The 14,358-nt window shown below is 40.0% G+C and overlaps 1 protein-coding gene across 3 annotated transcripts in view; it reads right to left on the bottom strand.

The window, feature by feature from the left end:
• The window catches only part of kcnh7 (potassium voltage-gated channel subfamily H member 7), a 35,359-nt gene extending 21,233 nt beyond the window's left edge, over positions 1–14,126 (bottom strand). For all 3 annotated transcript variants that reach the window (XM_031858428.1, XM_031858427.1, XM_031858429.1), the window contains exons 1-3: positions 13,682–14,126; positions 13,056–13,286; positions 2,716–2,871 (exon numbers count right to left, since the gene is read on the bottom strand). In XM_031858428.1, coding sequence (XP_031714288.1) covers positions 2,716–2,871; positions 13,056–13,286; positions 13,682–13,757 — 463 coding nt within the window. In that variant the 5' untranslated portion in view covers positions 13,758–14,126. The remainder of the gene's footprint in view (positions 1–2,715; positions 2,872–13,055; positions 13,287–13,681) is intronic.
• Positions 14,127–14,358: the final 232 nt, after the last annotated feature.

The following is a 14,358-nucleotide window of genomic DNA, read 5'->3' on the forward strand; positions in this document are numbered from 1 at the left end:
TTTATTTATTAGATGATATAGGTGAGAGCTTCTCACAGGATTTTTCATTCAGAAAAACAGAGCAGTTTTTTTTTCTTTGAAAATCTGAATTCTAAGACAATAATCTTGTTAATTTAGAAAAACAGGGCACGAAGTGTCCCATTTTGTTTATAATGAGCCTGCTGAAACTTATATTTGGGTTTATGGTCATGAGAGTGAACAAGTATGTATATTAGTGTGTTTCTTGGTTGCGTTGATTGGACACTCCATCTACTCACTGCCCAGACTTGTTTCTTTGTGTGTTGCTCTGGAGTCTTTGCTAGATCTTGCTGTTTTGACAAAAGCCATTTTTTTTCCTGAAAAATCAGCAGCTTACAGCGCTGTCCTTACATCTCCTTTGAGGTGGTTTAAACTATTTCACACCTTAATTCATGGGACTCTGGTGGCACACACATAACTGCCATGTGACTTAAACAGCTCACATGTCGCCTTAATGACACCTCATGTGACTTTTAAGTGTGAATCATCCAAAGACGTCTTCCTACTTGGGACTCCCCACTGATTAGACTGATTACATCCCTTGGTTGAGTGATGAAATGTCTTCAAGAATAAAACAGCAACTCCAGCTGCCTGATTTAGGACTTCTTAATACTCCATTACCAAACGTAAAGGGGCGAGGATGAGAATAAGCATCTCCACATCCATTTTACTCAGCTGGAAAACAGTGGATTTTGTGCTTTGAGCTGTGAGCAAGTTTGCTGCTTCAAGTGAAGGAGTTAAAGTATCTCAGGGTCTTGTTCACGAGAGAAAGAATGATGGTGCGTAAGATTAACAAGACAATCAATGCGACATTGGCAGTGACATGGTCTTTTGTGCTGAAAAAGCTGAGCTGAGCCTGAAGGTGAAGTTCATGATTTAGGAGTTGATTTATTTTCCAGCCCTCAGCTATACTCACGAGCTATGGGTAGTATTTCAGAGTATGAGATTGTGGATACAACCAGCCAACGTAACTTCCCTTCACAGGGAGTATGTGCTCACCCTTAGGGATAAGATGAGGAGCTTAAACATCTGTAAAGGGCCAGGAGTGGACCTTCATATTGACAGAAAGTGGCTCGGCTGGGCCTTTATTTTTAAAGTTAATATATTCTAATGTTGTTGATTAAACAGTGGAAAGAAGTCTCTGTGCACCGAACAGTGTATCTTTCTGCTGAGCAATTTACAACAAGTATATTGTCTCAGGTTTTGGGCCTTACAGGCATATTGAAGTTGCTGAATGGTGTGTTCTAGATGGCAGCTCAGGGAAAGAGGGATTACTCTCTTCCAGGCTCAATATTGTGCTAGTTGATACCTGCGGGCTTTTTGCCTGCTGTCAACAGCAGATCATAATTCGCTCCCCAATGTCCAAAAATCACTTCTAATAGACCGCTACACCAAAATGTATGGCTAGGCTTTTTGGGAATGTTCTCCCTGATCGTTTCAGGTAAAGTGCTAAACAATAACTGAATTTAATTTTGAAAGCAGGGACATGTCCAAGTCATTCCTTGAAACGGTCATGTCATTGTGCCTGACAACCGGATGAAGTTCTTCGCTAGTGTCAATTTTAAGTATCAATGGTCTACATGCTTTTGAATACATGCATTTATATAACCCAATATAGCGTAAAAATTACACTTTTATGCCCTGGCGCTATCTAAGGACTGCTCAAAGATAAAGACAATAGTAAGGTCATACTTAAAGTGTGATGTCTGCATGTAGTCAAGACTCCTTCCAATCAAAAGTCACATCATATTGTTTTCTACCCCATCTACCCACAGGTCCCCTCACTGTAGCACGGTCACAAGCAATCAACTCTGATTAGCAATGTTAGCAACGGGCAACGGACACAGGCACTCGCTCACACATTAGAAACCACACACATGTATGCATGCACACGCACACACACACACACATATGCATGCATGCACAAAATAACGTACATGCATACACACAGTGCAGCACAAGTCAAATGCCAGTGCCCTGGATGAATTTATGCTGAGGGAAGTGGATAGCTGAGCTCCGGTCGGAGAGGAGCTGGAACGTCTCTCTGACATTTACACCTACTGACACACATCCAAAAATAAATGCTGTATATTTGGTGTTCTCCTAAGACATGAAACAAATATATAACGATCAATAATTAAACATTTTCAACAAGATAAGGTCATGTAAGTAGACTGCTCATACACGGTGCATTCCATCATTGTAAACTGCATTGTACAGGCAACTTAAATAATGCATATTTTTGTGGAATAATAATAGAAGCTGGAAACAATTTTTGGAGGAGCATCTCAGGGAACGGAATAAAAATCTCTAGTGCTTAATTAGTGTCTAACAGATGTAGAGTGCTATTTTTATAGAACTTTATTTTTTTATTTTTCTTTAGGAATAGTGCCATTTCACAAAATGGGCAAAGGTTTAATTTGGAGGAAAAAAAATAGAAAATGTGACAAATGAATGACAAATGCAATGCCATGCATAATTTTTTGATACGGCATCAAAAAGCTTTGATCATGAAAGATGTTTTTACCTAGAAAATACTGGTGTGGGATGAAAATGAAATTTCAACTAATAAAAATGCCACAGCAACAAAGACAAAATAATGGTCCCATTTCTATTTTTATAGTCCCTCTCTGTAGCAATGCTTTTTCAGGTGCATTTATATCATAGTAAGGAGGGAATAGCATATCAAATACTCACTTTGATCTGACTTTGTAGGGGACGTTGGGCTTATCTTCTCTGTGGAGTGGTCACTTTCCTCATCCGCGATGAAATCAAAATTTAAGATAAACATCATCACCACGCCCTCTTCATTTTTCACAGGGATGACATGAATGTTACACTGGAAGTCAGACCCTGAAAGAGAAACAAAGTGTCAAAAAGTAGAATCATTCATTATCCTTTTGCCAGTCACCTCTAAGAGGGTAAGTCCAAAGATGTCTTTATTCAACCTAAAACTATAGAAAAAAAACAACCCAAGGGAAAATGTATCAACAAGTACTATTGCAATCAGGCAAGTCATTTTAGCAACCATTATATAGAATGTTAATTAAACAAAAATCTAAAAATGACTAACACCTCCCTCTGGTTTCACATAAATGTTGGGAAAACAGAGGAGAAGTTGAACCGATTTATAGGTCAATGCCTGCATGTCAGAGCAAATGAAATAGTAGCGAGAGATAAAATAATTGAGCCCAGGGGTGGTTAAACAAAGTATATTTGTGTGTGAATTCATGTGTGCTGCATGTGTCATATACATGCACTACAAGTATTTTAATTAGCAAGACGTAGGATGAAAATGACTAAGCTTAGCAGGACTTGGACAAATGTAATGCGAGAGCCCCAGCATGGTGCAGACTGCAGGGTTTAGTAGAATAGATCAAACAGGCAGCACAGATTACAGCCAATTTAGAGAATTGCAATGTGCTCATAGGAACAATCACTCACACCGAACATTGTGTGAGGTGGAGCAGAAAACAATCCATGATCTAAACTTAGTCTTGAGCCCTGAATACACCAATTTATCAGCTGAACTGGTTATAGCTGAGAGTGGAAGCTATTGATGCCTGAGAGCACAACTGCCCACCAATGAAACTAGCTACTCACTGGACCCTAAACAAGAACACAATAGCTCCCATACAACCAGCTTGAGATACAATATTACAGTGACCATGTCTGGTGCGGGAGAAAGCTATCTTGAAATTAATCAGCACACTATGGAATTAATATATCTAATACTAACTGTCTTTCTGTCTGGCTTGTTGTGTTGCTCCTACTCACAGAGGACACATATTACCAGTGTTCCCTGTAATCTCTGCATGGCTCACAGACACCCTGCCAGCAGCATTCATTAGCAGTAGACTTGCTATCCGACTAAATATAACAATCTCGGTCTGCCTCAACATGCCAGAGTTCTGTTGGAAGGATTTCTGCATCAAATCACAGAAGTGATGCTGCATTTTGTCACCACTGACTATATGATAATATAATTTCAAGAGAATGGAAAACATAAAAAATGAACAGTATTTGAGAAAACAGGTAGAATTCAATGTTTCAACAGTATCATGTGAATTAATGTGAATACATAGTACAGCATGTGTATGTGCTGTATGTGTATATTAAGTCCAGCAGGTCTATACTCCATACATAGTGTCATGGGCACATGGTTAAGTTATGCTGTAAAGTAGAAGAGCAGTGCTTAGAGAGATGGATAGCTGTGAGTCCATCCCCAGAAGATCCCCTTTTCAAAAAAAGCACTTTCCTTCATTTCCCAGAAATCCTTCACTTAATTCGACATTGTCCCGTATACAGTATAAAAGGGAGCCTTTTTGGTTTTGACTTTGATTTGTTTGATTGAACAATGTGCTCGTTTGTCAGAGTGAGTGAGAGATTTATTCAGTATCGACTTTTAATTATCTGATAAAGGCTGCAGGAATTAATATTGTTAGTGATAAATCCTTAAAATCTTCCCTTGATAAATGTTCGCTCAATGATGTTATTTTTGGGGCATTTTTCCTTTATTTAAAAGTGGATACTGGAGGGGCGACAGTAAATCAGGGAATGGCATGCAACAAGGGTTCAAGGCAGGAATTGAGATTAGTTTTGAGTACAAGTTTACACGAACAGCATCGCATATTGACTGTATTTCTAATGTCATAATTCTAACCACATATTCTTTGCTTTTCAACCAGAATGTGCAAATGACATATTTCCCAACATATGTTGTTGTTAATATAGTTAACACCAACATTTGGCAATGTTGTCCAGTGTTGCGTTACTGAACTAAAGGAGATACAGTATATTAGTGAATGAATGGGTGGACGAAATAACCAAAATCTTCCTCTATGAAAGATTACGTCATAAACTGATAGATCGGCAACATAATTGCATGACAATTGCATAATTGCATGCTGTAACCTGATGTGTTCCACCCTTTTCAATTAATTAAAAACATTAATGATGTCTTTGTTTCCTGCTCTTGTCTTGTCTAAGGGGGAGTTTGATGTGATACTATGAAATTTCGATGTGTGATTTCATTTTACAGGTTATACTCATATATACACGTATAAGATAAACATATTATATGTGGTCTTTTTCGGGTTGTGCCCAGCCGAGCACTATGTGTTAAGGCCCGGCCACAAGACCTTCTGGTGACGAGCTTCCCTCCTAAGTCTGACTCCAGAAGGGGGCCCTGGTTTTCCTTTTTTCGGGTGAGGTGCTTCAACTCTAAATAACACAGGGAACTCTTCAATTTTCTGAATTGAGCAATAACCCATGCATTGCATATTCATTTCTTAACTTTACTGAATGCAGCCATGATCATAGAACAATTTAAATATTTTTTTGAGAATGAAATGCTGCAAAAAAATATGAAATAATAAGCTCCTAAATCACCCATCTGAAAAACGAGATAATAGGAGTAATACACTATACGAATATTTGTATTACATGATTACAGAGATCTAGTGTACATATAACTATGCTCTGTCTACAGCCAAGATGGTGAATTCAGCAGAAATATTTCTGGGCTAGAGTTTAGCTGACCAGATGGGAAAACAATGGTCGTGCTTAAAGGCTAAGCCATGGGGGTCCCCTCTCATCTGGTCTCCTGCTGAATGTCACCTCTACCAAAAATGGATCAAAGGAAAGGCTTCTTTATAACTGCTATGTTATATTAGCAGACTGTGCAGCGCAACATGTGATTATGTTCTCATCACTACATCATTTATGATTTTGTAAACTTGCGTATTTGCAGACGTTAATCTTATCCTGGTAAACAAAGGGAACTTTTTGCGAATAAAACAAGGAGCGCTTTTCTTTCCTCCAGCTAAAATCCGTGGTGGTATGTCATGTGACCAGCAGAGCTATTCATGACCTGAAGAAAGACAGTCCCAGGCATTGAGTTTGGGAACAACTGTGTTATTCATCTTCTTTTTTACTTCCAACAAAGTTCAAGAGCCTATTGATATTTTGGTGGGAAAATAATGTAAACCCAAAGCTTTTATTATTCATTGTTCTTATTCCAATAAACAGTAGTCAGTTTATCCATTAGTATTACTAACTGAGATCCATACCATTCCATGATGAATGTTGTGTGTATTCAAAATAGTGCATCAAGACTTATGAGAGCCTGAATCAAATGTCATTGCCTAACATTATGTTATGATACAATTAAAACCAAACTATGCATTTCAAGTCAAGCCATACAATGCTATGTGAATAAAAACAGATGGAACGGATCCTATCTCTGATGCTACCTCCTGTTGACTGACTAACTGCCTTGGCAGATGTAACTTTTCAGCTAGAGCAGCATGATGAACAAAACTCATGAGAAGCTATGGTATTTTTCAAATTCATAGGGAAATTACAATTGTAAAAGAAGCTATGTACTGTATAATGTACGACTATGACCACAACATGTACTGGAGATATAAACCATCATGAATCATAGTGCATTTCAAACTCAGTCATGTTACTTAAAGTTGTACCACCTTACCCGTAAAAGGGGCGTATCAGGGCCCCCTTTTGGAGCCAGACTTAGGAGGGGAGCTTGTCTGCAGGAGGTCTGGTGGGCGGCCGTTAACACGTAGTGCTCGGCCGCGCACAGCCCAAAAAATCTACATGGAGTCGCCGCCCTGTGGGCCCACAACTTGCAACGATAGGCATTGACCAAAACCTAGGTGTGCCGACCCCTGGCATTGCAGACTGGCTCTAGGGATGTGGATCGTCACCTCTCTGTTGGGGATAGTACTGGAGCTGGTGCAGGAGGTGGAGCTATATAAACTAGGTAAAGTTGGGCTCACCTCCACATAGCACTTTTTCTGAAACCAAACTCCCGGAGAGAGGCTGGACTCTGGCCTTTTCTGGAGTTGCCCAGGCTGAGAGGTGCCGGGCGGGTGTGGGGATACTCATGAGCCCCCAGCTGAGCGCTGCTGTGTTTGAGTTCTCCCCGGGGAACAAGAGGGTCACCTACATATGACAGTGAGTCAGTGAGAATAATCTCTGACTGTTGTTTGTGCTTATGCACTAAACATATGTCTAGCTCCCTTCAAATTTGTCGCGCTCCGCACACGGAGCTACGCCGGCTGGCAAAGCTCTCGATTTACCAGTCAATCTATGTTCTGTCCTTTACATGTATGCGCATAAAGACAATGGACAACAGGTTCTGAGCATAGACTCGATAAGATATGGATGTAGTCTCCATGATGTCAACCATAGGTTTCTGAAGAGGTGTTGTGAAGCTCAAAGCTCTCCAGCCGTCGCCATCATGGCAGTGACGACACAGCCTAACTAAAAATGGGAAAGGAGCTGGATCGCTGATACAGCAGAAGAGATAGCTAGCGACCTGAGATGGCACCCACCTATTACTCAAAAGGGCAAAACCCTTAATTATGCCTAATTTAAACTTTAATAAAATGTAAACAGGTGAGTTAGATAAAAAATCCTCCCCTGTATAGTTGATATGAACAGGGATATTAGCTTTAGCGATCCAAACCGTTTTTTTGTACCCGACATGTTTATTTCTTTTGTAAATTTGGGCTTTTTTAACCCGGGGGTCTATGGGGATTGACTAGCTTTTAAACAGAGAAGCTTGGATTACAAAACACACAGAGGTAGAGTGACTTCATTCTCTGCTCAGGTAGACATTACTCCTCCATATCTTTAAATAGCCAATAGTTGTTTGCTGCTATGTTAATGCTCTAAATATTAAATGTAGCATCTTTAAAAGTTACTGATTTGATATAATTTTTTTAACACATCTTCTACATCTTATATCTCTATTAGTGTAGATGTTGGTGACTCTAAAGGGCAGGAGCTCATCACACACTCTTAACCTGTGTTGCTGAGATCTGGGGTGAAGGTGGGAGCAGTCCTGGACCAGTGGAATGTTCTTACGTCGTGTTTTTATATGCATTTCATGTCTTCATTAGGGTGTTTACAGTGGTCATTTACATTAAAAGGGTTGCAAATCTGGTTTCAAAGAAATTGTAGCACACCATAGTCAGTCTTAATCAAATAAAATGTAAATTCCCAATGACAAAATTGTGGCTATAAATGCTGAGTTGCTAGTAACTTTGGAAAACCACCAGCCACAGTGTTTTTTGATGAAAATTTTTTATGTCAAGCCCTGAACATGCTGTATCCAACATCAAACTTTGTTTTGTGTTGTAACTCTGTTGTCTTCTGTACGTGTGACATTTCTACATGTGTCTATGTCTTTTCAAATTGGTGAATTGTTTTAAATTGGATTTATTTATTTGCAGCGCTCTATTTCCCTAAATGTGACATATCTTGTCAATTGGTGATGGTGATGGAGTGTTTTGTCCATGTGCATGTGCTTTTAACTCTATCTCCACTGTACCATCTAACAAGCTCTTTGGAATCCTCTCTCAACCTTTACATTTGACAAGATTAACTTCTGACCCCATTAAATATATAGATGTGAGCTGTAGTGTACAGTATGTGTGCTACTGAAAACTACTGAACATTTGGGTTTCAGGCTATCCAACCTTAATCTTCTACATCAGTCAACAAGACAACATAATATCTTTCAAACTTGGCCGTAGCTGCTGGACATGGTTAACATCATTGTACAGTAGAGCGAGTGAAATTAATTCCCTGACCTTTAGGTAGAGTGTTACCCTGTGAGCCAAGAAATGTTATTACCACCTGCTTGAATGAATGGACAGTGTATTAAGACTAGCTCCCTTTTCATGATGGAAATTTCATTACTGTAGATTCTATTTCCATCATCAATTATTTAAACATTGCTGCTTAATCAAGTGATCCTTTGGACATTCTCACAATAACGACTCACAGGTCAAACAGAGTTGTGGTGAAACTGTTAGAGGTCTTAAAGATAAATAAATACGTACAGTAGTACTGGTTTTGTTCATATAGAAGTGCAAGTACCACTATACATTTTTTAAATCTTATTTCAAAAAGCGAAGCTATTTTTAAACCCTGTTATTCAATTCATGTATTGAGGTTTCATATTAATCTGCATCAGCTGATCTGCTCTAGGGAAAAACATGACTGTTGAGCGCTGATTTTTGTCTTTGCATCTTTCAACCAAACTATTATCCACAACTGGAGCTTTTAAACAGTACAGCCGCAGACTACTGCCTGGTAGTACGTCTTGTATAATGAAATCTGACATGTTTCTTGTTTAGGGCTATTCTGCTTAAGCCAATACGCAACGTTACTGGGGCATAGCCAATCGGCACTAGGGCATGTAGGGAGAGGCCATTCAAGCTAACCCTTTGTTTAGAGTCCTTGGGCCTCGTGGCAACATCTCGCCTCTGCAAGAGTGCTGTAAGCTACACAGCAAGGCCTAATTTCATCTTCAATCAGTGTCTCAAAAGCCATCAGGGATAACTAGCAGCTCCGGCTCAAACTACATTTTATTTGTGTTTACATTTATCAATTTATGATGTATCGCTCTGTGATCTTTTATTCAGTTTAATATGGCGCAAATGTTGGCAGATTGAATGCAATGGATGCTAAAATAAAATTTAAGTTGGCATACAGTGACTGATTAAGAAAAACACAGATGGTATGGAGAGGAATATTAGATTACCACCTCCAGTACAAGCATCCCATGAGATAAAAATAGCCGTGGATGAACATTCCTGTCCAACGCAAAGTTAGACCTGTACTCATATGGTCTTCAATGCTCCATCTGCTCCTCCTTGCTAAACCTGTTCCACATCGTAATTAAAAAGTAATTAAGCAATGGCAGCAAACCGTCCATTAAAATAAATATGCAAATGTCTCTCTAATAACACCGTATCCATGTCATCCCTTTAAAATTAGTATAAATTATAGCATGTTATCTACACTTTCCATTGCACAAAGATGGAAATCCCCACAGGGCTTTTTTTAATTTGCAACATCTAGCTGGACAAGCTGATTTCAATCTACCAGATGAAACATGATGAGGAAAGCTCTGTATGTGTTTCACCACATACTGCGAGACACCAAAGAGGGCTGAGCGTGATGAAAAATGGATGTGTTCTTTTGAAACGTGGTTACCCAAGAGTCCTGCAGCACACCTAGTGCACCGTAGGCACCCCTGCCACTAAACCCTCAGCAGGGGTACACGGCCCTTCAGTCCCCTCAGTGGGGAGTCACCTATGAAACCCTGCACCCACGCAAACCACATGTCCCAGATCATTCAGCACGGTTAGCTAAGCTGCCACTGTTATATAGCAATTATCTATTTAACTTCTCTCTGCACGGTGTCAGCTTCCTTTTGTTAAGACTCATTCAGGTACAAAGTATTATTACACCCTCTGGTATTGGATAGCTTTACAAAGCCATCAAGTGAAAGCATTTATCTCATTGATTATGTATCATCGCTGGAGGAGGACTGTGTGTGTGGTATCTTCTCTCACAACCCGACTTGGTTGTTCACATAGAGGGGAACATAAAATTAAATTGTCCTCATGCTGAAGGCCTTTGCTGTGCTCCCACGGTCCCCATTGTTCCACTACTTTTTAATGTTTCAGCATGTAAGCAGCTTAACTTTTTGCCTTTTCAGTGAAAAAAGACAAAGCTTTGTTGCTCCTGATGTCACACGGCTTCCTCAAATCTCAAACTTATTTTTTTTCCCCACTGTAGTTATTGATGGAAGAGGAAAAACAAACTACACTATGTCTTTTTGGAATTACTCAAAAGACTAAAGCATTTAGGCATGTCTATAGATCATAATTCAGCGAGTGTTTAGAGTGACTGCATCCTCTGTGTGAAAAATCAGGGAGAAATAGAACAGGGAATATATCTGAGCTGATTTTTTTAACGCTATTTTTAAACATGCCTGTGTGATTTGGGACGTACAGTAGGTGCATGGAAAATGGAAGGGGTTTAATACAAGGGATTAAGTGATTTGCATGAGGACTGATAACTTGAAATACAGTTAGGAGAGGAGACACGAAATACTTTCGACCCGTCAGCTTCAATTTGTAGAGCGACTTGAATCAATATGGCCATCCCTCTCAAGGATGACATGCATCTTTCATTCCCACATAGCAGTGGGAGCATGCGGATTGTGTCCCTCCATACCAGTTTAATGCATTTACCCTGTAAGCTGCTCATCTCCAGTCACTGCAATGTCAGCCTTCACATCTATATTCATGAGCACACACGCTCACTGTAAATTCCTCTGAGGAGAATTAGGAGTTGTGTCTTGAAAGCTGCGATGCACACCGGGGAGGATTGTGAAGAGACGGAGCAAAGATTATGTCGGAAGGTTTCTGTAGCTCTCATCCGCCACAATTTAAACATTACATGCACACGATGCTTCGATTGACTACAGCATATGCGTGTAAGATGGGAAACTAAATTAAGTTGCTTTAAAATCCTGCTTGTCAAAAACCAAGCTGCTCATGCCCTCACAAACAAACCCTGGAGAGTTTTGTGCAATTGTCTTGCAGGTTTCTGAAACAATCTATTTTAGCAGTGTAGCAGCTGGCTCTTGGTTTCTTCCTGATTAGCAAAAAAAAAAACAAAAAACACATCAAACAAAGAGTTGTACATGGCAGCTGATGGCAGATCAAACATGTATCCATGGCCTAGAATCTAATCAAACTCACAATTAAAAATGAAAGCCCTGGCTCCTTATGATTAAATAAAATATTACATCTCTTTTTTTCTGGCTTAGACTCCTCATATACAATATGACTTGGAAGTTATCTCAGAGAACAAAATATGAGTTAACAATAACACGCATACAAACACAAATGTTGGCCTGTGTTGGTGCAAATGCTGGCACAAAATGAACATTTAAAAAAGCTCTATAAAGTGATGCTCTATAGGAGGAGTTCTTTTGAATTGACTCTGTACAGCTATGTCAGGTTGACCATAAAAACCTCATGTGAGAGCATGGCAGGAGCTGCTCGATCCTGGGATTTATGCCACTGAGCGGTAACATCGTATTAATACTCTCTGACTCAGGATTCCTATCTCATCAGTGCACCATTCATGCTGACACTAGGAATGGCCAAAAATGAATGACAAATACCGGTCTAGCATTAAAAGGAAAGCATGTTTTATGCAAAACTGACAATGCTGTAGTCTACCACATGTACAGCAATTTACAGATTAGAGGATTGATCCGCTGTCTACTAAGGCTGCTGTACAACTTTGCTGCAAACCACAACATGGCTAAATGCGTCATGGATCTCAAATACACTGTGAATGTGTTTAAATTTGAAAGGTGTTAAGCCAATGTATTTTTGATAAATTTAGAGAACATCGTGAACTTTACAGGACAGCAGGAGAGCCTTGTCTCACTACCACCATCCCTCACTCTGTCCATCAAAGCACACAAGCTGTGGATCACTTGACATTGCACCTACTGCTTCATGCTATTTCTACGTTCAATGCAAAACATCCACACCATCATTTTGGCAGCCAGACCTTTTTTTGTCATCCAGGCACATGATGCTGTGAATCATGGCGGGTGCCAAAAAGATATATCCATAATACTACCGTTGTGTTTTTACACGTTTGGACATGGAGCTTTTGCCTATTATACACCTCTTCTGTAATGCATATAACCAAACACTAATAACATGCCATTTTCACACCACACCACCACAACCATTTTCTAATGTGTTGTTGTTTAAAGGTGGATGTTATATGCGACACATGTTGTTTTCTGTTTGGATGATATGGTGATTATTTGCTCTACAAGGTCATTATTTTTAAATCCGTATGCATAAACCTGCTGATGTATGAGGAGGATTAAAGTTAGTCTATATGTATCGGTTTACTTTCACCAAATACTTCTGGCTTAAATTTACACAAGGAGTTATTTTAGAGCCAACTGCCAACCCCTTTTTCCTCTATCAGGGGTAATGTCTGAATCTGAAACACATCTTGTAACTGACTCTGGCTGGTTGGTAACAGGCTGACAGGCCACATCAGGGAGTGATTGACATAGTGAGGAGCTGCAGTAGGTGCTTTCTCAGGAGCAACACGTAACAAAAGACCCTTTACTGCGACAGCGACACTGTCGTACCAGGTTACTTACTCACCATCCTTACGGTAGTAGGTGATCTCCACCTTGCGCTCCTCGGACCCAAACACAGCCTGGGCTACCTGGCTTATGGCCTCCTTGTCCGTCAGGTTGCCGTGGAGGAAGTCGCAGGTGCATGGCTTCTGCATGATGTCCGGTCTCGAGAAGCCCGTCATCTCACAGAAACCGTCGTTGCAGTATATAATTGCACAGTTCTCCACCCTGGCGTTGGCTATCACAAATTTCCGGTCTGCATGTAAAGAAAAAGTATGCAATGAGTACTGCTGTGGTAAATCGGACCTCAGAGCAACATGGCGTCAGCTAATATAAAAGCAATTAGCAATGAAGTTGATTAAGTTAACTGCCACTGTATAGAAAAAAAAAGCAATGATGATGATCAACATTCAGCCAAGGTCTTTGGTTTGCATTCCATATGAAAGAAAGTCTGGCAAAAAAAAAAAATGCTTTTATCCCCATAAAAAACATTTTTATTCCCATAAAATGTTTTTAATGGGAATAATTATTTCTCCACAAAATGGCCTAACATGTTTACATTCATCATTTCTACCGTAAGGTTAATTAGTTAAAAAAAATATTTTTTAAGTATATTAGGTAGTATTAATTGTAAATTAAGAAGATACTTACTCTCTCCCTCGAATTTCCTAATAATCATTCCAAGGAATGTGTTTTGTGGCGCAACGTGACCTCTTCTGACAGGCATGTTTACAAAAAGAATATCCCACGATCTCCAGTAAAAAGCGCCTTTACAAGTAAATCCCAAAGTTACAGATGTTGGCTCTTTGTGACGTTCTCTTTACCAGAGACCATGCTCGACACTCTCCACCTAGAATTTGCCTTCCCACTTCTCCGAGGAGTTCTTCAGCCCGCTTGTATGCCGGAGCATGTGAATGCCTCTTCGCCGAAACGCACGGAATCGGGGGGGGATTGCTCGAGTTATATTCTGTTCGCAAAGCATTTCGCGTTGAGGATGGATGCGATCCTGACGTCCTCTGTGGTGCTCTGCTAGGCGCATACAGCGGGCTGTGGTTGATATGCCGAGGGGAGTGACGTTGTTCCCATGGGACTTAGTTCCCTCCACCTCGGGTAAAGATAAACCCCAGCCTCGTGCACCGAGATCAAGCATTATCGTAACATGCGCACTTATTAGTAATTTATGCCATACAATAGGCTGCCTTGAAAAACACGTGTAATTTCATTTAGCCTATTGACAGCGCACTTTCAGTGCACAGAGATAAAGTGCACTGTGTTCTTGTGGTTTCATACTATAAAAGCTCTGCTTAACCTGTAGTATATACTGTCGT

Source organism: Anarrhichthys ocellatus, unplaced genomic scaffold, assembly GCF_004355925.1.
Source record: "Anarrhichthys ocellatus isolate YVR2014 unplaced genomic scaffold, GSC_Weel_1.0 scaffold20, whole genome shotgun sequence".
Classification (NCBI taxonomy): domain Eukaryota; kingdom Metazoa; phylum Chordata; class Actinopteri; order Perciformes; family Anarhichadidae; genus Anarrhichthys; species Anarrhichthys ocellatus.